At 36.8% G+C, this 24,383-nt stretch overlaps 1 protein-coding gene across 2 annotated transcripts in view; it reads left to right on the plus strand.

Moving 5' to 3' along the window:
* Positions 1 to 1,020: 1,020 nt before the first annotated feature.
* The window catches only part of ODAD2 (outer dynein arm docking complex subunit 2), a 93,837-nt gene continuing 70,474 nt past the window's right edge, over positions 1,021 to 24,383 (plus strand). Inside the window, exons 1-9 of one of the 2 annotated variants that reach the window (XM_062567679.1) lie at positions 1,021 to 1,244; positions 4,206 to 4,363; positions 5,739 to 5,934; positions 8,016 to 8,122; positions 8,610 to 8,746; positions 9,791 to 9,907; positions 14,426 to 14,652; positions 16,300 to 16,434; positions 16,633 to 16,777. In XM_062567679.1, coding sequence (XP_062423663.1) covers positions 1,021 to 1,244; positions 4,206 to 4,363; positions 5,739 to 5,934; positions 8,016 to 8,122; positions 8,610 to 8,746; positions 9,791 to 9,907; positions 14,426 to 14,652; positions 16,300 to 16,434; positions 16,633 to 16,777 — 1,446 coding nt within the window. The remainder of the gene's footprint in view (positions 1,245 to 4,205; positions 4,364 to 5,738; positions 5,935 to 8,015; positions 8,123 to 8,609; positions 8,747 to 9,790; positions 9,908 to 14,425; positions 14,653 to 16,299; positions 16,435 to 16,632; positions 16,778 to 24,383) is intronic. The other variant, XM_062567680.1, reaches the window with a different exon arrangement.

The raw sequence follows: 24,383 nt of genomic DNA on the forward strand, positions 1-24,383 counted from the left end.
GGTACGTAAAATATGTACAGACAGTCATCTCAACCCCAAAAAGTGTTACTCTTTGAGATCCATCCCACATACATTCCACGACCTTCCTCGTCACCAGAGGATTCCTACCTGCCTGAATTCTCAGCTGGTAAGATAACTCTCGTCTACGTTACTCAGTCTCGCAGGGACGGCTGGGCTTCTGCTGGACCGTCCTCGACAGGACTCCTTCCACGTGTCTGTGGAAGGGCGCACACACCACAAGGCAGTTTGCTATCCTTGGTTACTGTGCAACAGGTAACCACTCTTTCCTAGATCTAATTATTATCATCCGACAGGTATTTTGATGGGTCCAGAAAACTGAGCCAGGGGCAGATTTACCATGAGAAGGGGAGAAGGGGAATGCAGTCCAACCTGCCAGCGCTACCCGGGGCTGGGAGCACAGCAGCAGCTGCTTCCTCCATCCCTCTGTCACTGGTGAGGCCGGATACGTGGTCTCAACCTGCTTCTAAGCTGATCAGATATCCCTGCGGAAAACACAACAAACCTGAAAAGAAAGAAACAGAAAAGAGTCTGCAGAAACACTGACAACAGCCCGCAGCCCACGTCCTCCCGCCAGGCCCTGCCGCCCGTGTCCCCGCGGGCCCTGCGGCACCGAGGTCCTTCCCGGCTCCCTACCACACCCGTCCCTTCCCATTCCCGCTCTTAAAGCCTGAGCCCACACGGGCTCTGTTCCTCCAGCCGATCCGGCCGGCCGGAGGAGGGACGCGGCAGCACCCCCGGCCCTCGGCGGCGGCAGCGGCTCCTCCCCGCCGCCGGGCCGCTGCTGTTTACCCGCTGCCGTGGTGACGGGCGGCTGCCGGGCCGCGTCCCCATGGCGACGCCGCGGCTCCGCGGCGGCCCGGCTAGGTGTTTGCACCTCAAGGTACGCCAAATCCCCCACTTCAGGGCTTTATCCTAGCTAGAAGAAGCATTCCTAGTTCTAACATTACAAGACGTCCACCCGCGGATTTGCGTTGCCGTTGGCGAGCTGAGGCGCGGAGCATGGGAGCGGCGTTAGCCAGAGCGGCGCAGTGGACCTCCACGGGCTCTGGGCGCGGCACGCTTGAAATCACCCCCCTGAATGAATCTCTTTTACATGAAATTATTAAGTTCGTGGAGAACTTCAGCACGCGGCATCCTCAGGAAGCGGCGTTCGTCTTCAAAGAGCCCCTCGAGTGGAAAACGCAGTTGGACTGTTCGGTGTTTGGAGCGGGCTATGAGACCGAGTAAGTCTGAGGGGCGCCGGGTTTCGAGACGTTGAAGGTGAACTGCGGCGCAAAGCCACGCTCATTTAACACGCAGAGAGCCCTGCGGTGCTCTGGAGGCTGAAGCGGATGGATTTTCAGCTGTTTTTACGTTGAAAATTTTGAGTTAAAATGCGTAGCTTTCTTGGAGAGTTTGAGACTATCGCGTCTTGGTTGTGACACAGACCTGTTTAGTCTGCAGCGTATTGCAGAAGCGAGGGGGACAGGCTTGCCCTGTCTATTCCTAGGACTTTTTATGTGTCTAACAGTGATTAATGTTGTCTCTTCGGTTAGTGTTGACAGTTGCTTCTAGTTGGACAGAAGTGTTTTACCGCTGTTACTGAGGTATATTAACAAACACAGGTTTGAATTATGGTTTCTTTGTGAACAGCAGTCTCCAAATGTTCTCTAAGAATAGACCATTTTAATATATTAAAGTCATAAGATTTCATAATATTCATAATATACTTCAATCATAAGATTTGGTTATACCGCTATATCTTACTCACCAAATATTCCAACAGTTCTTCTAGCATTTTCAAATTAGTACTGAAAAAATAATGATAATCAGGAGTGTGTTTTTCAATCCAACTCTAACAGGCTTTATTTTGATACTCGGTAGTTATGCTGCAGTAACCCCAGGTATTTTTGTAATTCTCTGAACAGTGGCATATTGAAGTGCTGTAGAGATGCAGAATCATTTTTCCCGAAATCATGAAGCTACTGGAGAAATCTCCAAATTTTGTTTGAGAAGTAGGCAAATTCAGGTGTGGTTTCAATAGTACTGTAGTAACAGCTTCATTTTGAAAAAATATTTTTTTCCTTCTACCAGTCAGTTATTTTCAAATACATAAATGTATAATTTCCCTGAAGAGCTACCTTACATAATCCCTTGCAATTTTAGTTTTTTAGATACTTTTTTATTAATTTGGTTTGTAGAAATGCAAAGATCCCTGTTCTATACAACTAGTCTACAGTTATAGTCATAATATTTAAAGAATATTGCCCCCTCCCCAAATTCTATATAGCTTGCTGTGTATGGATACACAATCTGTTTTTTGCTGTAGATTCATAGAGCTTGATCCTACAAAGAACTATTAATTCATCTTGTCTGAGATTTAATATGTTGCACACCATTAGAAGTTATTTGCATGAATGTGAACAGCATAATAAAAGTGTGCACAAAGCATTATCTCCCAGAAAGGCATTCAGTCTTAAACTATAATAACTAAACTTTATTTAAATCGTTAGGTCTGACATCTGCCCTTCATTTACATGAAATTTGTAAGAATTCATTGTCTCTTTGGAAGAAGGCTACCAAAATATTAGGAGTCTCCAAAAAATATACAGGCATAAATATGACCCACAGCAAGGATTCAGACAGTGTACAGGGGGACTTGTCTCGCTGTAGTTTTAGCATTTATTCTAAATACTAAGATATAGTATAAGATACTAGTATCTTATATGAAGAAGATAATGAGAATTGGGACACAGAAATAAGGAGAAGTAGCAAGCTTTGGCAGAACCTGAACAAGACGGTAACTTAACCTTTGGGAAAATATTTCAGAGAGAGATTCAAAAGGATGCTATCTGAAAAAAAATGATATAATGAACAGGCAAACTGTTGCTGTTTAATTTGATTCCTCCAGTGGTCAAGAAAATGGAATTTGAAACCCTGTGAAATAAAAAGATTACACCAAACAAATAACTGACACCTTCCCTTCTCCTAACTGAAACTACCTACAAGATTATTTTTGTCTGTTCAGTTATTTCAGAATTCTGTTTGGTTCCAGAATAGATAAAACAGGATTTATAGCAAGGATAGTTGAAGGGGACTGAAGCAAGATGAGAAACAAGTTTGAAGCTTTTCCAAATAAATTTTGACATTAAAAACTCACAAAAAAGACTAAAACTAACTAAAATAGGAGTAGGAGGCTTTACAAAAGGATTTAAAGTAGTATCTGAAATTTCTCAGAAAAGAATGTGAAATAAAGTCTCAGATGTGGAATAGATCAGTGAGGTGAGTGACAGCTTCAGTATCCTAGACAGGAAGCTTTGTATTTAGGTAGAGGACAGCAAGCAATTTTAAGCAAGTAGTACTTACAGTGACAAACAGGTTACTGCAGAAAAGAAACTGAAGAGCTGAAAAATCAACTCTTCAGGCTGTGGTCACACACCACAATGTTTCATGTTCGCAATGGGAAGGGAAATTGAAAAATAATATATAAGAACCATAAATAAACATACATATATAAAATGAATTAATTTTATTTATTTTTATATATATATAAAAGACTTCATATACATTCAAAGGGTGTGGGAATATCTCTGGTAAATTAATTAGTATGAAGCATCATAAGCACAAGGGAGTTACTGTCCCCATTCAGAAATGCCTTTATCATCGTGGAAGGGGAACACTTAGAGGCAGAAAATGAGTCCCACAGGTCTTGTTTGAATCTGGGCACTAGCTGGGCTCAGATGGAGACAATGGCTCAGGCAGTCACAGAGTTGGATATGAAAGATGGAAAATCAGAAAATGTGAACCAAAAATTGTGTTGTCATTATGGCCATTTGAGTGAGTATTTTGATAAATGAGTCAGATCATTTTAAATCAGTTATTTGCAAACTCAGAAAGTCAGTTAACAGTATTGTAGAGAGGACTTACTGAAGAGGAGCTGACATAGTGTGAAACGGAACAGCAGGTGTGACCTGTCCTGTATGACTAGTTTTTCCTGAATTCAGCCTGTCAAAATTCCCTTAAAAGGTATTGCCAAGGTAAGACAAATGAGTCACCGATGCTGGGTTACAGTGAATAAATGGGCTTACCTCATAAGTTGGTTTATCATGTGAAGCTTGAACAAAGTTCTTAGTGATAAATTCTTCCCTAAAATTTGCTGTTTATTAAAGTTCTTATTTTGAAACTATATAATTTCATTTTTCCAGTGGAACAACTGTTCAGTCTGAAGCCAAAGGTAAAGATGGACAGCCATTGCTTCTCCTCACAGAATCAACTCTCAAAGTTCGCAGTTTTGACCAGCTGTCCCAGTTGCTAAATATTGCTATGGAAAAAAAGTTAAAGGAAGCACAGACATGCCTTGAAGGTTTTCTTTGTTTTTTTCCACTTTTCTCTCTCTTTAAAAATGTCTTCTCCCTGAATATGTGTTTATGAAATATGTAGAAGAAATGCATGCATTTTAAATATATTAGAAGGTGTTGATTCATGAAGGTGGCTAAAAGTGCTGATCCAGAATTTTATTAAGTTTCCATTTCTTCTTTCATTTGCACAGAAATCAATAACAGAGAAATCTGGAATAAAATTAACTTTTAAAGTTAACTTTTCCATTTTCACGTGCAAATTCTTGTATACTGAGTACTACCCCAGCTACTGTAACAGATGGTAGGTTTATATTTCAGAAAAAAGATGTCCCATGCTCTTAGCAGTTTTTCCTATGTTTATAATTAAGTACCCTTTTAAAAAATGTTGATTCCTTAAAAAATAGCCAAAAAAGCTATTTTAAGCTATACTTAAGATATTCTTACCTGTACAAGGTTCAGAGCAAACGTTTCCAGGTCCTTCTCATAAAGACTTTTAGAATATATGTACTGGTACTTCTATTGGATCATATTCAAGTCCTAGCTTTTCAAAATGACAAAAAGACTTTGATATACTAAATTGGATATCCACTTTGCATTAGAATTGAAAGGGATAGGTAATACTCTTTGGTAACATTAGTAGAAAGTAATACATCAGCAATACTAGAACGTAAACGCTTATACTGCATCAAACTTAAGGTCCATCTAGCCCAGTGCCCTATCAATGCCATCATTGATCAACCATGAATTAGTGGAAAATATACGAACAGGGTCCTCATAGTGAAACATTCACAGATGTATGGGACTTCATTTGCAAGAACAGGGCAAAATGTATTTATAAAACCAACTGACATGCAGTTATGTCACTGTTTACCGAAAGGAACAGCTAGCGTAGCTGAGGAAGTTAAGGGACCATTGGGAATGCTGCTAGAAAACTTTTAAGATATCTTTTAACACTAAATCATATATCCACAGTGATCCACTTTCAGTGAGTTAACCCATTGATTTTCTAATTTGGTGATAATACAGATATTTTCTGGGAAGAGCAGTGTTGATAAAGAGAAGTACATAATATTCACCTCTTGGCTGAGTAAATCAGTCTTCATTATAAAAAGTAAATTTGTTTATTATCAAGATATTTTTACATCTTAATGTTTTAATCTTTTTAAAAGTTAGTACTACGCAAGTGTATTTCAGACTACAACAGAGGAATGAAAGAATTTCATCATATGGTCATATTTGATAATATTTGATGAATACTTATGCACATTATTAAAATTCTTATAAATTAACAGTTTTGAAATTATTTGGCACTTGAAGTAAGAACAGTGTTAATTTTTAAATCATTTTTCACATTATATTGATGTTATTTTTTGTTTATAGCTAACAGAGATCCTATAGTGAATATTCTTGGCCCTGGATATGGGACTGTTGAAGGAGAAGATATGTCCATGTTGCATTTACTTGATAAAGTGAAAAAAGATGATGACCCTGAAACAGAGATTAAAATGAAAATCTTTATCCTTCTTAATCAGCTGGATATGCAACTACTTAATAGTTCTTTAAAACACATTTCACAGTAAGTGCATTTCAAATGGAAACCTAGGCATGTCACCAAATATTTTTTGTTGTTGTTTTGTTAACTTAGGTTTGTTTCAACCCATATCATGTGCTTTCAGTGTGATATAAAGAAAGTTAAAGTTACTGAAACTTTTACTGTTCACTAATTTACTGAAAAAACATTTTTTTTTCTAGAGATCTAGCTATGGGTGTGCATATGTGAGTGTGTGCCCATGAGCATGTTTGGGTTTTTTCCATGTGTGTTGCATTTTGGTAGCAAATTGAAAAATTCATACAAATAACACACTAACAGTGAATTATTTCCAGGGAGATGTTTATTTTTTCTTGGAGGCATATTAGAATCATAGAATCATAGAATCAGTAAGGTTGGAAGGGACCACCGGAGATCATCCAGATCATCCCTGCTCAGCAGAGTCACCTAGAGCATGTTAGACAGGGTTGCATCTGGGCGGGCCCTGAATATCTCCAGAGAAGGAGACTCCACAACCTCTCTGGGCAACCTGTCCCAGTGCTCCGTCACTCTCACAGGGAAGAAATTCCCCCTCACGGTCAGGCAGAACTTCCTGTGCTTCAATTTCTGCCCATTGCCTCTTGTCCTGTCACACGGGACAACTGAAAAGAGTTTGTCCCCGTCCCCTCGACACCCTCCCTTCAGGTACTTGTACACATTGATAAGATCCCCCCTCAGTCTTCTCTTCCCCAGGCTGAAGAGGCCCAGTTCTCACAGCCGTTCCTCGTAGGGCAGATGCTCCAGCCCTCTGATCATCTTTGTAGCCCTATGCTGGACTCTCTCCAGTAGCTCCATGTCTGTCTTGTCCTGGGGAGCCCAGAACTGGACACAGTACTCGAGATGAGGCCTCCTCAGGGCTGAGTAGAGGGGCAGGATCACCTCCTTTGACCTGCTGGAACACTCTTCCTAATGCACCCCAGGAGACCATTGGCTTTCTTGGCGACAAGGGCACATTACTGGCTCATGGTCAACTTGTCATCCACCTGCACTCCCAGGTCCTTCTCTGCAGAGCTGCTCTCCACAAGGTCAGCCCCCAGCTTGTACTGGTGCCTAGGGTTATTTTTCCCTAGATGCAGGACTCTACACTTGCCCTTGTTGAACCTCATGAGGTTCCTCTCTGCCTACTTCTCCAGCCTGTCCAGGTCTCCCTGAATGGCAGCACAGCCCTCAGGTGGATCAGCCACTCCTCCCAATTTAATATCATCAGCAAACTTGCTGAGGAGGCACTCTGTCCCCTCATCCGGGTCATCGATGAAAAAGTTGAACAGAATGGGACCCAGTACTGAGGCCTGAGGGACACCATTAGCCACAGACCTCCAACTGGACTCCATGCCACTGATGACAACCCTCTGAGCTCTGTCTTTCAGCCAGTTCTCAATCCACCTCACTGTCTACTCATCTAGCCCACACTTCCTGAGCTTATCTAGGAGGCTGCTATAAGAGACAGTGTCAAAAGCCTTGCTCAAGTCAAGGTACACAACATCCACTGCTCTCCCCTCGTCTACCCAGCCAGTCATGCCATCATAGAATGCTATCAGATTGGTTGAGCAGGCTTTCCCCTTAGTAAATCCATGCTGGCTACTCCTGATCACCACCTTTTCCTCCATATGCCTGGAGATGACATCCAGAAGGAGCTGTTCCATCACCTTTCCAGGGATGGAGGTGAGGCTGACCGGCCTATAGTTGCCTGGGTCCTTCTTCTTGCCCTTTTTGAAGACTAGAGTGAATTGGCTTTCTTCCAGTCCCCAGGCATCTCTCCAGTTCTCCATGACTTTTCAAAGATGGTGGAGGGTAGCCTGGCAACAACATCTGCCAGCTCCCTCTACTTCAATATTAAGTATTACATTCAGTTTGTTATGTAGTTATGAGGACTTCATATTAGCCGTGAAACTAGAATTCACTAAACTAACAGATAAAATGAAAAAAAAAAAGAAATTAGACCATTTCTAATTTTTTTGCCACCACTAAGACTCAATTTGCAAGACAAAAGTCCTATTATATTCTATTTTGATTTCTCTGAGGGTGTGCTTTTGATGAATAGATTTTAGACTGTTTTCTATTAATTGCAGAGAGGTAAGACTAAATCCAGCTGCTGTAAATAATGAGGTGAATCTTCTCAAGCATTTCTCTGGAAAAGGAGAAGATACAGTACTGGAATCACTGGAATATACATCAGGTTCAAATTTTACATTTTGCTTTTGTTTTGCTTTTGTTTTATCATATCTCACATTTATATATACTCTTATTAAAATACTTGCGTTCTGTGTGAATTTGCTAAAATAAATTCACAAATTAATTACACTGTTTATTTCCACTTTAAAGTTATGAAGTAGAATAAAATTTATCTTCACATATGGAATGTTCTTCTTCAAGCTTTACTTGTAGAAATAAGCTCCGATCATATGACTGACTTCACTGGAAGCAGAGGAAGAAAACAGAATCCCTGATCATGAAAAGTGCTGAGCATATGTTGCAATTCTTTGTTGGATCAGGCCCTGGTTCTCAGCACTTCACATGATTAATTCCAGACTGAGTATAAATTCTCAAGAGTAAGATATTGGTTTAGGGCCTTCATTTGTATACATGTTATATTAATCATCAGGCATAACTATTAAAAATGTATATTTGAATCTAATAGAAACACTACTGCTAATTGGTTACAGATTACACTTTCTCTAATGGATGCCGAGCCCCTCCCTGGAGACAAATGCATGGAGAAATTTGTTATTTAATCATCAAGCCACATGACACTGATCCTTTGTATATCACCTGCAGCACAGCAGGAGTATATTTAAATGGAGTAAGTAATAATAAAGGACACCCTGAAACACTTTGATGTGTTGAAATCAAAACTCCAACAGTTTTAGGGTAGTGGTATTAAACCTATTAGGGCCACAGAGTTGGTTTATTGGTGCTGAAGAAAAAGACACAATAATAAACGTATACTGGTTTTTGTTTATTTTTTAAGTGCTTGTTCTTTAAGTGTTATACAGGGGGTGTGTTCTGCACATTCTACTAGCAGTGTTCGTTTAGTCTTTGCAGTTGCCCTGAAAGTCTTTAACATGGTTCCTATATAAAAGGCACTTTGGGACTAGATGCTTCAGTAGTTTCTCATCGCTCTTGATCTGAGGTATAATATTATTGTCTGTGACCAATATAGTTTTCTTTTGTCTTTTTTAAAATCATAAGTAATTCTTTTTCCTCTCACTAGAAGCTGTTTAGATCTTATGTTTCTCCTTTCTTCTGCTTTTCATTCCAGTTATCTTTCTTTACAGATAGGTTTTATCTGGCTGTAATAGTCTCCCTATGTGGTTTAAGCAGTGACTAAAACTTTTAAACTTATTTTGAAGAGATATGGATGTCCCTTGAAGTGTAACTCTACAAATTACTTTTCCTAAGAGTTAAAAAATCTAGGGAAATTTTGGCTTAGGATGTTTTTAATGGATGAGGTTCATAAAACCTAGGCTCAATCCAATCACATTATTTTCTGATCCTTTTGGACACTTGCCATACTGCATCAGAAGCTTATATTTAGTTGGCTATTTGCTGTCAGCCCTAAACACCTCTCAGCAGAACTGCCCACAGTATGATGCACTTTAACTGATAGTAATTACTTGCAGACTTGCCTGTTAGGCCTTGATTATCCTTTGGGGTTCATGGAGATGATCCATGCATCTTCACTAACCAATATTGAAGTTTTGTGGATTCTGTGCTAAGCATGAGGCTTCTGCACATAGTTCATTACAATATGACCCTTGTGCTCTTTAGCAGTATTTTGTCATGCAGATTAAATGTGCTGTATAAGGCAATACTATTAATAATTTTAAATTTATTCCTTTTTAAGGGTAAGCTAAAGGAGAAAGATGATATTGACTATGAAAGAAAAAGTGACATATATAAGGATATTGTCACATTCTTAAGGGAAAGATCACCTAGATTTGTAGAAAATATGTCTAAACAGGTATGTATTTACTGCTACTGGGTATATGTTCTCCTTTGTACCAAGTACATCATAGCTTGGTAAGAATTAGATTATATAAGTTATTTGCAGAAGTTTTAGAATTCTGTTAGTATAAAAGAGTAGTAAAACATGGCTGAATATTTATACTCTATATCAAAACTAAATTTCTGATTAAATGAAAAATTTTGAGGAACTTGAAATACTTTTACTATTGTTCTTCATATTTATTTAACACTTTCTTCTAAATATATTCCTATTGAATGTAGTTAGGATGTGACATAAGACAATTATTCTCCATAAATGAACCGGTAAGTTAAAAGTATTTTTACAACATTAATACTATGTCACTTTTTAAAGAACTCTTCCCAGTGATTTTAGACACACTTTAAGACTTTGAAATGTTTCAAATTTTTGATCTATTTGCTTTGTTTAATTTTACCGTATAACATGTCTCTGTTTGGAAAAGTTACCTTGTTCGAGTTTTGTCTAACTCTCATTGAAGAAGCAAGGTCTATAGTTAGGTGTCTCCAAAGACCAGTTTTAATCAGTTCTGCAGCTGTATGCTTCATCCAATTGTATATGGTACAGGATATAAGGATGAGTTTCCTAAGCTATACTTACATTCATACCACTACAAACCATGGCTGGAACAAAAGTAGGAAGAGTTTGCATGAAGGGCTTCATGCAGGTTTTGCCACTGCATCTTGGGTGTCTGGACTGGAGGGTGCTAGTTTGATACATTTCCTGAATTAGTTCTCTGTATATGTATTATTAGGCTTTTTGTGTACCTGTAAACTGGCTGCAGATATCAGCCTAGTTGTAAAGGCAGCTTAAGCTCAGACTAGTTGTTCTGGTCCTTCTAGGGAGAACCTAATAACCGGCTTATCTTCCTGTTAATTACAACGTAATTGTAATTGCAAGTGTGGTAATGACCAGTGTATGTTCAGGTATTTGCACATGGAGAAGAGCTGTCATCACAGACTTTATTTGCTGGCGTGTCTAAACATTGTGTGTGGTTAGTTTGGGCTTCAGAGAGGCTTTGCCTCCATTGTAGTGAGACTGGAGATACAAGTCTTACTAAGTAACAACTCTTAAGTTGTATATCCCCCCCATGCTACCATATATTCCTTGATAACACATTCATTTGTGTTCTGTGTTCTAAAAATTAAAACTTCTCCTAGCTTTTGTTTCTCTGAAAATAGCAAGCCGATTTCCCTTTTCTATCACAAAAAACTCTCATCAATGTGTGATTAAGAGAAAGGAAAGCCTCACAGTGTGAGTCCTAATGCCTGGTTAAAAAAGCCTCTAGATCCCTGGATCTCTCTAAAAGGTCAAAGTTATTCATGGAGAGGGCTTCTACCCCTGATCCATGACTATATGGCCCACTTTTTTTGTAGCATAGCTGGATTGGAACTTTACAAACATACCTGCCCCAAGGAATTGTCCTAGATGGACACTACTGCAGGATAGATCTCCACTGGAAAACAGTGTATCCCAAAGCCTTATACAATTGAATACTGGTGATCTGGATCCAGTTGGACCCAGGCTTAGCATATTTTTGCAGGAGTTTGTCCAAAGACTAACAAAAAATGAAAAAGAATATAGGAATGAACAATTGTCATAGGTATATAAAAGTTTTCTAATTAAAAAGATAGCAAAGGATGAGCAAATTTAGAATGCTTATATGGAATGTGACATGATATATCTATTAAAATTAAGCTTCATAATACTTAAGAATTGTAATGGTATTAATGGTATTTTATGGTATTTTTAATTTATGGTATTTTGGAATCATAAAACAGGATTTTTACAATATTTGTTGTATTTGAAAGCAAATAATATCACATTTTGGTTATCTTTCTGTCATAGAATAATACGAGGTTTGATCCAATATGTGAGATCAGCTTCTAATTTTGCATAAAAAGTTCCCCTCATCTGATGTTATTCTTTATGGAGCACTAGAAATGTTAAACCAGAAAATTACCATATCCTCATAGAAAAGGTCAACCTTCTATGATAACATTTTTCTATAATCAAAATTACTTTATTTTTTATCTTCATTCTTTGCGATTCAAATATAAATAAAAGCTCCACTTTTTTAAATGAACTGTCTGATGTAAACGTCAGAGCCAATAGGTGTGCTTCCAGCTCACATAGCATGTGTTGCCACTAGGCCTCAGTCAGGCTACAGTGCAAGTGTCTTTGGCTTTTATTTAGAACTCTACATTATCTAGAATAAGGAGCATCCTATTTTATCTATTACAACAGAATCTTGTAGTGTCACTATAATGAAAATTGTTTCATCATTCTTGTTAAAAATTCTTTCTTCAGATTTCTAACATGATTATAACAGGTTTATTACATGGTGGCAATATTCATTACAGGCTAAAACCTGTCAAAAGTTTTAATTATGATTATTTATATGCAACATTAATTATGAAAAGAGGAAGAAATTAACAGAGAATTTTTCCTTTGCCTTTTGTCTGATTTTCTGTGATGTAGGGTTGATATTTACTACTTTGGAGATTCAGATGTTTGACAGTTCTGAAAGAACAAAACATTTCAAGTTGTACACATAAATACAGTAGCTTACATTAAGAGCAGTAGAATTAAACTTCTAGGTTGTTCTGTTTGGAAATAACATGATGTAATAAATTATAAAATGCGTTTTACTTATCCCACACACAAATATTTATTTAAATTTTTATCTACTTGTTGGTTTACATTTCATAAATATGACAGTGTATGAAAGCTTTTAGTCATAAGTACTGTTTAAACATGTTTTCAAAGTGATCTGGCTTCATTTGATGATAGTGAAAGGTAAAATATGTATAATATATAGATAGATAGATAAAATATATAATTTAAAAATAATTTTACAGTTCTAATTCTAAAAGTTAATGCAGATGTATCATAAAGCATATGCCTTTATTGCTTTTGTGATCTGCTATTAAAGAAATTTTTATATTTATTAATAAGAGTAAATAAATATAACCTATCCTATTCTCCTTCAGCTGTCACATAAACCACTTGTAAATTTACACCAAAGAACTTACTTAAATTATACTGTTTTAGTGGATTAAGAATATCATATCATGTTGCCCTGTTTAAGAGCTTGTTTAATAGATTTTACATTCCTAATACTGTAGAGCTGTAGTGCATTTGTATTGAAAGGAAAATCAACTCCACTCTGAACTCTGAAAAGCGGGGATAGTAGAGAATGTAAGAAGATAGTAATTTCTGCTGATGTACAGAGGCGGGTTCTCAGAATTTCACCTTCCTATAAGAAGTATGAATTAATGGAAAGTTTTTATATTTATGTATACAAAGAAAAATTTCTTTGCTATTGCTTGAATAAGTGAATATTCCCATAATTTTAGTAGTGTAATAAATAACATCTATTTCAGAAGTTCCAAAAATATTGACTTGTTTTTTTAACCTTATTTCCAAGTTTGCCTATATGAAATTAATCATGGCTGAATATATTTTTGATTTATTTTCTGGGGAGAGGATTACAGTACATGTGTGTAGCATAACTAGTTAACGTTTACAGTATCTTATTGGCATATTGGCACATACTGCATAATTAACTTTTATAATATTTTATTGACCTTGTTTAAGCAAACATTTAGAATTGCTCTATTGCTGTATAGTAGCTGGAGGACACACATACACTCTAATATGTGCTAAGCTGGTCAAGCTGGTCAAGCTACAGCATCAATTCCCCAGTGATGTGACTTGTTTAGTGTGTGTTAAATTGCCTTGTCTAGACTACATTTTTAGATTGAGAGAATTAACATGAGTTAGTTTACAATTAGACAATTGGATCAACAAGCCTGGAACAGCTAATTCTCATCACAGATTAATCGAAGACAGACCATATTGCTGTGACAGTCCCCTTAAAATTGCCTTGAATCAGATATGTGAGGGAAAGTCTTCACCTATCTCGTAGTGATAGCTGCAATAATAACAAGAAGTAATGATTGTAAGCTGTCTTTCCTGTAAAAATTGAATATGTTCTCATGGAAAATAAGAGTTGACAAGAGGCTTTTTTCTTCTGGATATTTTTGATCAGTCATGGTACCAGAGAGAGAAAGTGGAAGGGTTGGTACATACTACTCAAATCCATTCTTGTACATGAAATGGAATATGTTTATATTAATTCTAAACTATATCCAATTAAATTACTTGGAAATAAAGTCTAGCAGTTTATCATATCCTATTTTCAGCTTTATGCTTATTAATTTGGGGGGGGGGTTTGTGTAAAAACTGTAAATCTTTTGTGCAGGGAAATAGCTTTTATATGAATAGTCCATTTTTCACCATAGGAATTTTCAGATTAATCTGAATGTTTCATTCTTTGAAAGGCAATCTGATTTTATGCCTAAAATCTAATTCTATGTCTCATACATGCAATTTTTAAGGACTACATCCTGGAAATTTTTGTATAACATTATTTTAATATGTATTATTCATACAGCACTATGATTGACAAATCGTGTCTCTTTCTTTTATTAGGAATATAGCTTTTTTAAAGAACCAACGTCTGAAAAGTTTTATCAGCATATGGAAGTAGTTGATGCTGAGGACTCTGGCCAATCCCAGAAGCCTCATGATTATACAGAAAAGAATGTATATGAGAAGACGAAAAGTTCTTCTGTGAAAAGCAAGTCCATAGACAGCAAAAAATTAGAGCCATCTCTGAAGTGGAAGAATATTGTGCATGCTGTTACCCACAGGTATTTGTCTTTTTGATTGAATTTTCTCAAGGATTTCTCTAACGTGTGCTAATGATCGGTATGCATGTTACAGGTTTGCATTATTATCTTAAGAACAACAAGACAAAGTCTACTACATGTACTACATGCAGATTTTAAAGAAAGAGTATTGACTAGCAAATTAATTTCTCACAGTTGTCTCCTTTCAGCAGCAGGACAAGGCAGGGCAATATTTTGCAACAATATCTGCAGTACTTGTTCCTCCAGGACCGTCATATTGTCATATTTTTAATGTAAAGTGCCCTTTAAGGCAACAAAGAATAAACAGTCCTATCTAAATAACACTTTCTGAGGAAGGCAAAAGAGATCCAGGATGCAAAAATAGGGTGACTCCTGTAATACCTGCTTTTAGTATTTCAAAGTCCTATGAGTTCCCTTTCTAACTTTGCATAACGACAGCGTTCACTGAGACCATCTCAACATTTAGACACCAAAAATAGAGTTTACATATATTGGATATTAATACATTCTTCTTCTGAAATCGGAATCTTGTTCAGTTTCAAGTGTTCATAGAGGAAGAAGGAGAAGGGCTTTGGTGGCCATCCTGCAGAAGAAAGAAGTCAATATCCTATCAAGCTTAGGATTTTGGCATGTTGCAAGAGACATTTTAAGAGTTTTTGGATGTAAACAGGAGTCATCAGATGCAAAAATGTGGCTGTCTAAGGACAAGGAACTTTTCTTCTTCTAGGACATTAGAGCCTAGATGTAGTGAAATTGGGTCTAATCATAATTTTGTGCACAAACCATGGGTAGTCTTCTGTTTTACTGGTGTGATTAAGATAGTATTAGTAGCCCAGGCTCAAAAGGACATTTAATTTTCAAAACATTGTAAATTAGGGGCAAGATATCACCAGAGACTGTGCCCAACTAGGCCTGGAAATCCTTGCAGAATTTGAGGAGAGCAAGATGAAAACTATGGAACAGCTCAGTGGACAGATTAGAACTCCTCTGTTTGGAAAAAGATGACTGAGAGAAGATAAATTAGAGATAAAAAATAATGACTAGAGAAGTTGAATAGGGAACAGTTATTTACTGTCTCTTCTAATACAAGAACAAGGTGCATGGAATGAAACGAGCAGATGAAGTTTCAGAACAAAGGGACATAGTTCTTCACATAACATGTAGTTACGTTCTGAAATTCTTTGTCACACGATGGTAAAGGTCATTAACTTACTTGAATTCAAAAAGCAACTGTACAAATTCAGAGAAGAAAAAGCCATCTAAAATTGGTAATGTAAGGACACTCAGGAAGTCCCTGAACCACAATTTCCTGAAGAATATTCTGGAAGAAAAATTACTATATTCTTCCATTGTTCTTATACTCCTCCCTAGATAGCTGCCATTGCTCATGGCTGGAAATGATATCCAAGGATAGATGGATCTGTGACAATCTGACTTCATATACTAATTCTTTATTGTATTACATACAGGTCAGCATAACATATATTTTCTAATATTCCACTAATTTTAGTACAGCAAAATTAGTCACTTAAGACACAGCATACTTTCTTTTTAGTCAAGTTCCTTGTTCAGGTTCATAAGCTGTTATATATTTATATGATATGTGTCCAACCATAACATTTTGGCTATGTATATTGAATAATATTTTTTTAGCAAATATTTTAGTGACAAAGCTACAAAAAAAGATACTGAAGAAGAAAGGAGGAGAGGTACTGTGTCTAAAAAAATCAGAAAGAAAACGACTAGCATTTCTCCTGAATCTGTTAAAATACAACCAGCTTCAAAATGGTATGCTTTTTTTTTCCTTCAATTTATTTTATTTTCAATACCTATAATAATTGTCACCATACTTGGTATTTGGTAATGTTAATTACTAGTATTTATCTAATGTTGTTATTAGGAGATGATGTCATATCAGTTTTAGATGTACTTGTTCATATTAGTTTATATCTGGTAAAGGGGTTGATGCTCTTTATTTATTTTTAGTAAAACCTTAGAAAAGTATGAAGAAGTTAGTGAAAGTTCCTCAGAGACTGAGGAAGATGAAGAACAACCAGAACGTCACCAGGAAGGAAACATTGATTTACCATCAGAATACTGGCAAATTCAGAAACTTGTGAAGTATTTAAAGGTAAATTAGATGCTTTAATAAATATTATAAGAATGCCACTCTTGCCCATCTACATCCCAGGACAACAAACAAATTCCTCACCCTTTCCACTCTTCAATATATTTTACAATAGTTCTGCTATGTAATACGTTCAAATTCTGGAACTGTGGACTTTCCTATCACCCACTCTTTTCTCCTGCATTTTTATCTGCTATTTTTGGCTTATAGAGACCTTTAGATTAAGCCATCTGTTCAGTGTTATTTAAAACTTAAAAATGGTATAATTTCTTTATTAATTATTGGGTTTCTGTTTTGCTTTTTGGGTGAAACTTTCCAAGATATTTCTTTATGTGGATAATAACTTTCAAGAGTTTTTATTAAAACTGAATACTTGCCTAAAGTCTTTCATCAACTATGATTAATGCATGACTGAAATAATCCTAGCGTGGTCTTGTGTCTGGATAGATGCTGATGGTGGACAAGAAAATATATGATAAATAGGCAGCCTCTAAAACAATAAAAACAAGTTTTTTACACAGACTTGTTGAAAATCTTTTGGTGCATATAAATATAGATGTTTACAATTCTGTATGTCTGACATACTTAAAAAAAAACTAATATTCTGGAAAACTTTAAAACTAATTACATTTTTCCCTCAGGAGAAATTTCTTTACAAGTTTGTACTGGAATTTAAGTAACATAAGTTACTAATAAAAGCACTGAATTACTTGGTTTTTTGAATACCGCTACACATCCCACTGATACAATGACTGTGCTGCCATTAGGTGCAGCAGAAATACTAGTGAGGAGTAAGCAAAACTTTGGCTCCTTCCCATCCTTTAACCATTGCAGTAGAATAACTCCTTCTGTCTGCTAACAATGGTTAATCCACTCTCACTGCTGTTGCTCAGTTAGCATATGTGGGACCAGTGGCAGTGGTTGTAGCCAAAGAGAAGTAAAAATGCATGGATAATATGAATCTCTGTGGTTCATTATGCCTTGACATTTTTAGGTTGGAGCTTTTGATTCATGTCATTTGGGCTATACTGAAAGGCTTCTTTGCAAGTTTAACCTGGTGTAACATTCAGCATCTTACTTGCTCAGCTGTTGCCCTAATGCTAAGCACATTACATGTCCACTTTGCATGGTACACTTGTTTCTGTTTGCACATAAATACAGTTCAAGGTGTTGCTTTCAAAACTTTCAATCTGCTATTTCTTCCTTCGTATTTTCCTGAGAGCTGAGAGAAATAACCATGCTGTTTTTTAATAAAGACCTGAGGTTCTCCTAGAGAGGATACTTGGAATTCATTACTGTTGATGAACCTCAGAAGTCTTTTCAATGGCGTATCTATAGACAGTATATATCTCTATCTATATCTCTACAGGTAAGGCTCTTCACTCCTGATTATATAGTTCTCAAGTTGTCTCTCCTACTTAGATTGTGAATATAGTCATGTTTAGATTTTAGTAGTGGACATGCTTCAATATGGAAACCTGTCCACAATTGCATGAAACTATTTAAAGTGTGAGAATGGTAAATGGAAATTTTCATTTTTCATGCTTCTCTACTTTAGAAATTAATATATTTTGTTCAGCCTATCAACAAGCAAAATTACTAAAGGCTTAGAACTAGAATGAGAGAGAACTTGATCAAATTGTGAGTACTTGGAAAGCAGTGTTTATAATTCCAAAGTCCATCATGTAAAAAATAATGTTAGGAAAATAAAATGAAAATTTGTTTATGTATGCATGTACACCCAAGTCTTTCAATAATTCTTTAAACTAGATATAAGAGAACAAAGAAGTACTTAAAAATATCTTTTAATACTTCACTAGTGATTCTTAGCTACGTAAAGCAAGAAATCCCTAGTGTCAGATAAAAATGAAAAGAGATGCCTCAGTGTCATACCACAGACAGTGGTTGAAATGCTTTATTGATGGAGTGCTACTTTAACTTGCACATGGAATTAATTTTAATTCAAGTATAAATACTGCAGTTCTGGCCAGACTTAGGAGATTTTTTGGCATTCTTGTTGTTCATGTAGGCAAGTGTTCATGACACATGCAACATAAGAAAAAATATATGTACGACTGCAATATTTAAGTATCTACAAATGCATTTATATAGAAGCACAAATTGTGGGGGGCTTGAATGTCTTCAAAGGTTGTATACATTGTATGCACATCTTAGAAATTGAACAAAATACCTTAAATAATAGCTATTTCAAATAAAAAGTAAGAAAATATGTAGGCTCAAATATTTTTGAATGCCTGCTAAAGGAAATGTGAATCTCAGTTCAGCAAGACCGTGTAAAAGATTAACCTGCAAAGACAGAACTTCCATAAAACCCCCCAAATACCTACATTTTATATTACTGTTAGATTGTCACTAAAATTTAGGAGACAGTTGCTTCTTGTATAAAGTAAACCTGTCAGGTCCTGTGAATTGTGCCTGTAGACAGTATATTTGTACACCTCTTCATGCATTTCTGAAGAAAATTGAGTACACGGGGAAATTCCCTTCTGACTGCCTGCCCTTCTCCATTTCCCCTCCTTCGTGGGAAGGAGCAGCCATGCTGGAATTGCTCCACTGGGAAGCAGCTGCTTCTGTGGTCTGGCTCCTCGTCCTACCTTCAAACTTCCCAGGCCTCTGAAACGGAAGATGGAGCATGTGTGCTGTTGCCATGTCTCGCCATAGGGTTAAGAATGGTGAGAGAAGGGAGACCAGCAAGACCAGTGTAGGTGTTATGATAGGCATCTTTGGGGGCTAGAGTAGATGAAATTAAAACAAAGTGGTGTATTGATATTTATAACAGTGAGATTCACTCAGAAGAGCCTGTTTCAGATTTCACGGTATTTATTAAAATAGTGCCTCTTAAATATTAGATTTATGGGGGAAGAAGTGCATTTTGCACATGAAAAAATTTAGGAATAGGGTGAGAGAAACATCTTACAAGGGTCTTTTTACTAAAAGTGAGGAACATCAGGTAGCAGTGCAGAATCCTCCTCACTGCAGAGCTGAGATAGACAGAAACTCTGTCACTCATTTGCTATGGTTGGACACTGTCTTCCACATGACTTTCCTTGACAATGCTTTGTGCTGCCTTCTTTTAAGCATTGATTATTGCCAGTTTTAAGATGTTAAGAGGTGAATTAGGGCTAGTGACTGCACCAGGAATAACTCCAACCTCCAGAATAAGTCTTTAATCCTTTAAGCCCTTGTGCTACTCAGTTTTGGTTCCATGTGTGGTGATTTATGTATACATTGTGCTATGCCAGAGTGAGCTCTGGGTACAGTTCTGCAGGACCATGTTAGTTACAGTATTCCTCCTTCAGTTTCTCACCTGGAAGGTCATTCTACTTTTGGCTACATTTCAGGAGTATATTAGTGAAGCCAGTCACATCTCACACCTCATATAAGATACCATTAATTTGGCAACTGTTTAAAATAACCCTAGTTATACCCCATTCATCCCCAACAGAATTGTGTTTCTTTTCTACTCCAAGATCTCAGATGTTGAACAAACCTGGTGACTCTTCCTGGCTGTTCCCATCTTGTGTCAGGTGCTGGAGCTGGAGAGAGGCTGTGGTGCTTGCACAGGAGCAAGGAAGGAAGTGCCCAGTGTATAACTTTGAACACAAGCTCCTGGCCGCCCACATACCCTCGTGCTGGGTAGCAGTGGTGGAGGGGAAGATGAGGCAAGAGTGTACTGTTGCTGCTGCATCACTGGCAGGATTTGTTTTCTCATTTCAAGGAGCCTAGATTTATCAATTAGGGAAATGCAGCTGTGGGCTGATATGCAGGAAGGAATAGTGGTTCACCTGGTTGAGCTCCTTGTACCTGGAGGGCATCAGGACTCTAGGGGAAGAAACACAGACAGTCAAAAGATGCAGGGAGGCTCTGCCAGGAGCTAAGGTGCAGGATTTGAGATTAGAGGTTCAGCTAGAAGTTCATTGTTGATAAACAGTATAGACTAACTATATTCCCCAGAAGAAGATGGGGAGACATCTTGAGGTTGAAATTCAGGGGTTTGGGTGAAAATAGAGAGCAGGAAATGCATGTATGTATGAAGAATAGGAGTGTGGAGACAAGCAAGATTGAGATTATTACAGAAAAGCGGTAGTACATTTTAGAACATACAAATGCCACGATCTTAAAGGTCAATGGTGGTGCTGGTGGTGAATTATTTTGTACCCTATATACAGAATTTGGGAAGTGGTATTTTTCTACTCAGAGGGGAAGCAGCAAGCAGCAGTGAACAACTACTTGCATACTACCCTGGTATTTATTAGTATCAAGTCAGTCCCAGTTTATCTCTAAGATGAAGCTTGTCATATCTGAGGTCTAAGCTTTAGATATCTGACTTTAATTTTTGTAAAACAAGAAAAATAGCATCAGTGTTACTGTGTACCCGTTGAAGTAAAAATTGTTTGTTTACTTACATTACATATTGTAATAGTGCTTAGAAATCTTGTGGAAGCCATCTAAACTCTCTGATGTTTTAGCATATCCCTGAATAACAAACTGCATAGAGAACTGAAAATACAAACTGTGAAGAACTCTGTAGCCCTTGACTTGGCTTCCATTTTCTCAGGAAGAGCTACTGGTGGATATAACATTGCAAGTATAATTTGATACTTCAGTGATCAAAATAGAAGGTATGGATTTGGATAGACATATAACCAAATTTGAAATTACTTTTTGTGCAAACTTAAAAATGTAATTGATCTGTAATCTTAAAATTTGGCCCTATATGTGTAATACAGGCAAATGTTAGAATCTAGTAGGAGTAGCAAAAATATCTATATAAGAGATACATTGTTCATAATACTAATTTTTTCTCAGTCTGTGGAAAACAGTTAACTCTATTTTCTTTATAATATCACATTAAGCAAGACTTGGATGTGATAATATTTTAGTGGGATAGCTACTAAATACAAAATAAGTGTATATAATAAAATTTAGTACATAAAATTGTTTTGTCAGTGCAGTGTGCATTTTTTCAAGACTGACCAGCCTTGCAGATAATTTAGCTTACTTTAATAAGTACAGTGTCTAACAATAAACCTTTCCTATTACATTATGAAAGTATGTATTGGGGGAATATAAAGGAGGTAGTTCAACTGAAACTGAAAGATCAAGATGAAAAAATGAATTTTGCTGTAGTTGGCTAAGTGGCAGGCTATTATTTTTCAGAAAACAACAAGTATATGAGACGTAATCATGTACCACCTGATAGTATTTCTAGGCACATGTTTGGTTAACCTGACAGCCTTGGCAGATAACCTCTTTATATCATTCTCTTCTCCACTGCTTGCAAAAGTCTTTTTTTTTCCATTCTTATAATATTAGACAAAATTTTTTTAAATTCCTGTAAAGAATGTGATTGCTGACAAACGGAAGGGTGGGATGAAAATATGGAAAAACTGTATTTTATTATAGTTAAGATATGTATCTTTTAACAACCCAGCCAGTGCTGATCATGAAAAAGGAATCATTCTATGATAAATTTACTGGGTAGGACATGCTGGCAAATGATGAACTTTCAAATTGTTATTGTAATTGGCAGCTCAAAAGAACTTGCATAGCTCTCTCCTCAAAATACTGTGCAAACAGTCCTTCCTCATTTCGAGACATATGAAGCAAATAACTGCCAGTTCATTTTTGACCATTAACACTAATTCTGATGAATTTCTATTTAGTGGAGGTTTACTTAATGTTCTGAAGGTCACCCACTCATAATTGTTTCATAGCTGATGAGGGGAAGAGCAGTACAGAAATAAAATAAAAAACAGCAAAAACGTACAATTCAACTAAAATGAAAAAGAGAAGATGATCTATTGGAATACAAGGGCACAGGGAGAGAACGTAAAATATATGAAGTTTGATTCTTTCCTTTCTGTGGGTTGTATTATATTGTAAAAGTAATTATGTTGTATAGATAAATGTGGTATTGTTCTGACACCATAACTACCATATTTCTAACATACTTGCCTTAAATAATTGCAGTTGCCACAGCTGTCTCAATCTGACTTTCAGCTTTATAATCCTGAAATAGAACTGTTGATTTTGCTAAAGAATTCAAACACGGTTGTCTCTGGAAGCTTCCAAGACTTTTAAAAAGTGATAAAGGCATTTTCATTGGTTTTAAGGGTTCCATATTGGATTTAGGCTCAATTAAATCACAAGTCACAGGTTACTATATATACAGTTGTTTCAAAAGCATGCCTATAAGACATGCTTCAGCCGTGTCCCTATCTATATCTGTTTTCCCTATGCACTCACTAAGCTCATTATTAAGATTTTTTTATTTCTCCAGAGAGCATTTTTCTCATATATTTTTATGCACTATTGGTATCACTTAGTTTTTCTTGCAAAAGCTTTTTTGGCTGCTTTCAAATCATATTGTCTTTTTTGGCTACCTAGTGCTTGTGCAAGCTCAACTGCTTGCTCGTTTTCCAGTAGTCTCTACAAGCACAGGTCCTTCCTAGTTCAACCTCATTAAATTTTCTGCACAGATTCAGTTCCACCTGTGTCCCAAATGACTTGGATCCATAAAAGTAAAATAAAATAGCTGCAATAACATTAAAGCTTCTATCATCGAGCCAAGTGCTATGCAAAATCAAAATTACTTGGGCAGGTCTGACATTTTATCACACAAGGCCACTAATACATGTATATTGTACACAGTGTATATGACATCTGCAAGTCTGCAGTCAGGATTTACAAGCATCAACAATAAGTGGAAAAACAGTACTGCTGTTTGTGTGGGCTGCTTCTTTTATTTAACTTCCTCCTAACCCCTTTTGTCTTTCTCATTTGATCCTCATTTCTTGATAATTTCTGCATATTCTTTGTAAAAATATATACTCATATTTCTTTCCTCAGATGAAGTGATGAGAGGTAGGAAAAGGGCTGTAGTTTTCTTCTTCAAGTGCCAAAAGTCAGCTACCTAGGTTGGGATTCATCTCATCTAGCTATGAATGTAAACAACATAGACATTTGTAGCTGAGCTGGGCATCCTAGGCTACTTGAATCATGAATAGAAAGAATGAGCACTTTCAGAGTGTGATTCATCTGCTGTTAAACATTTAATGCAGAGTGAGAGGGATCATGTTCATAACTTCATTATCTGCTGACTTGATCTCAATTAACAGGAAGGTAGGATGGCTATAGATCTGTGAATTTAGTTAGATGATTCCCATTTCCAAGTCTTGTGCATTTGAAGTCTTCAGTCAGCGTACTGTAAAGTAGTCTTAAAGGCCTACTTGTACTGCAAATTCTTTAAGTATTTGGAAATTAAGGGTTTGCATGCTTTTTTGCATTGTTTTACCTTTTTCCTTGGAGACCTGTTCCAAAATCAGCCTTTTTTGGTAACTGCCTTATAAACTAATTGGCAGTCCTCAACTAATGGGAGAGTTGCCTCATCAACTTTACCTCCTCTACTAGCTACCTACTACCTAGCTTTGGCCTAACTGACTGAGTGACTGCCCTTGAGCTTTGTTCACATGCCTAGTATGCATATAGTCACTATCCTATAGGTTTGTCTTGCTTCCAGTTCTTCAAAACTGTTTCAGCAGACTACCAGCTCTGCACAGCTCTGTTTTTTCATCACCTCATGCTG

This window comes from Rhea pennata, chromosome 2, assembly GCF_028389875.1.
Source record: "Rhea pennata isolate bPtePen1 chromosome 2, bPtePen1.pri, whole genome shotgun sequence".
NCBI lineage: Eukaryota > Metazoa > Chordata > Aves > Rheiformes > Rheidae > Rhea > Rhea pennata.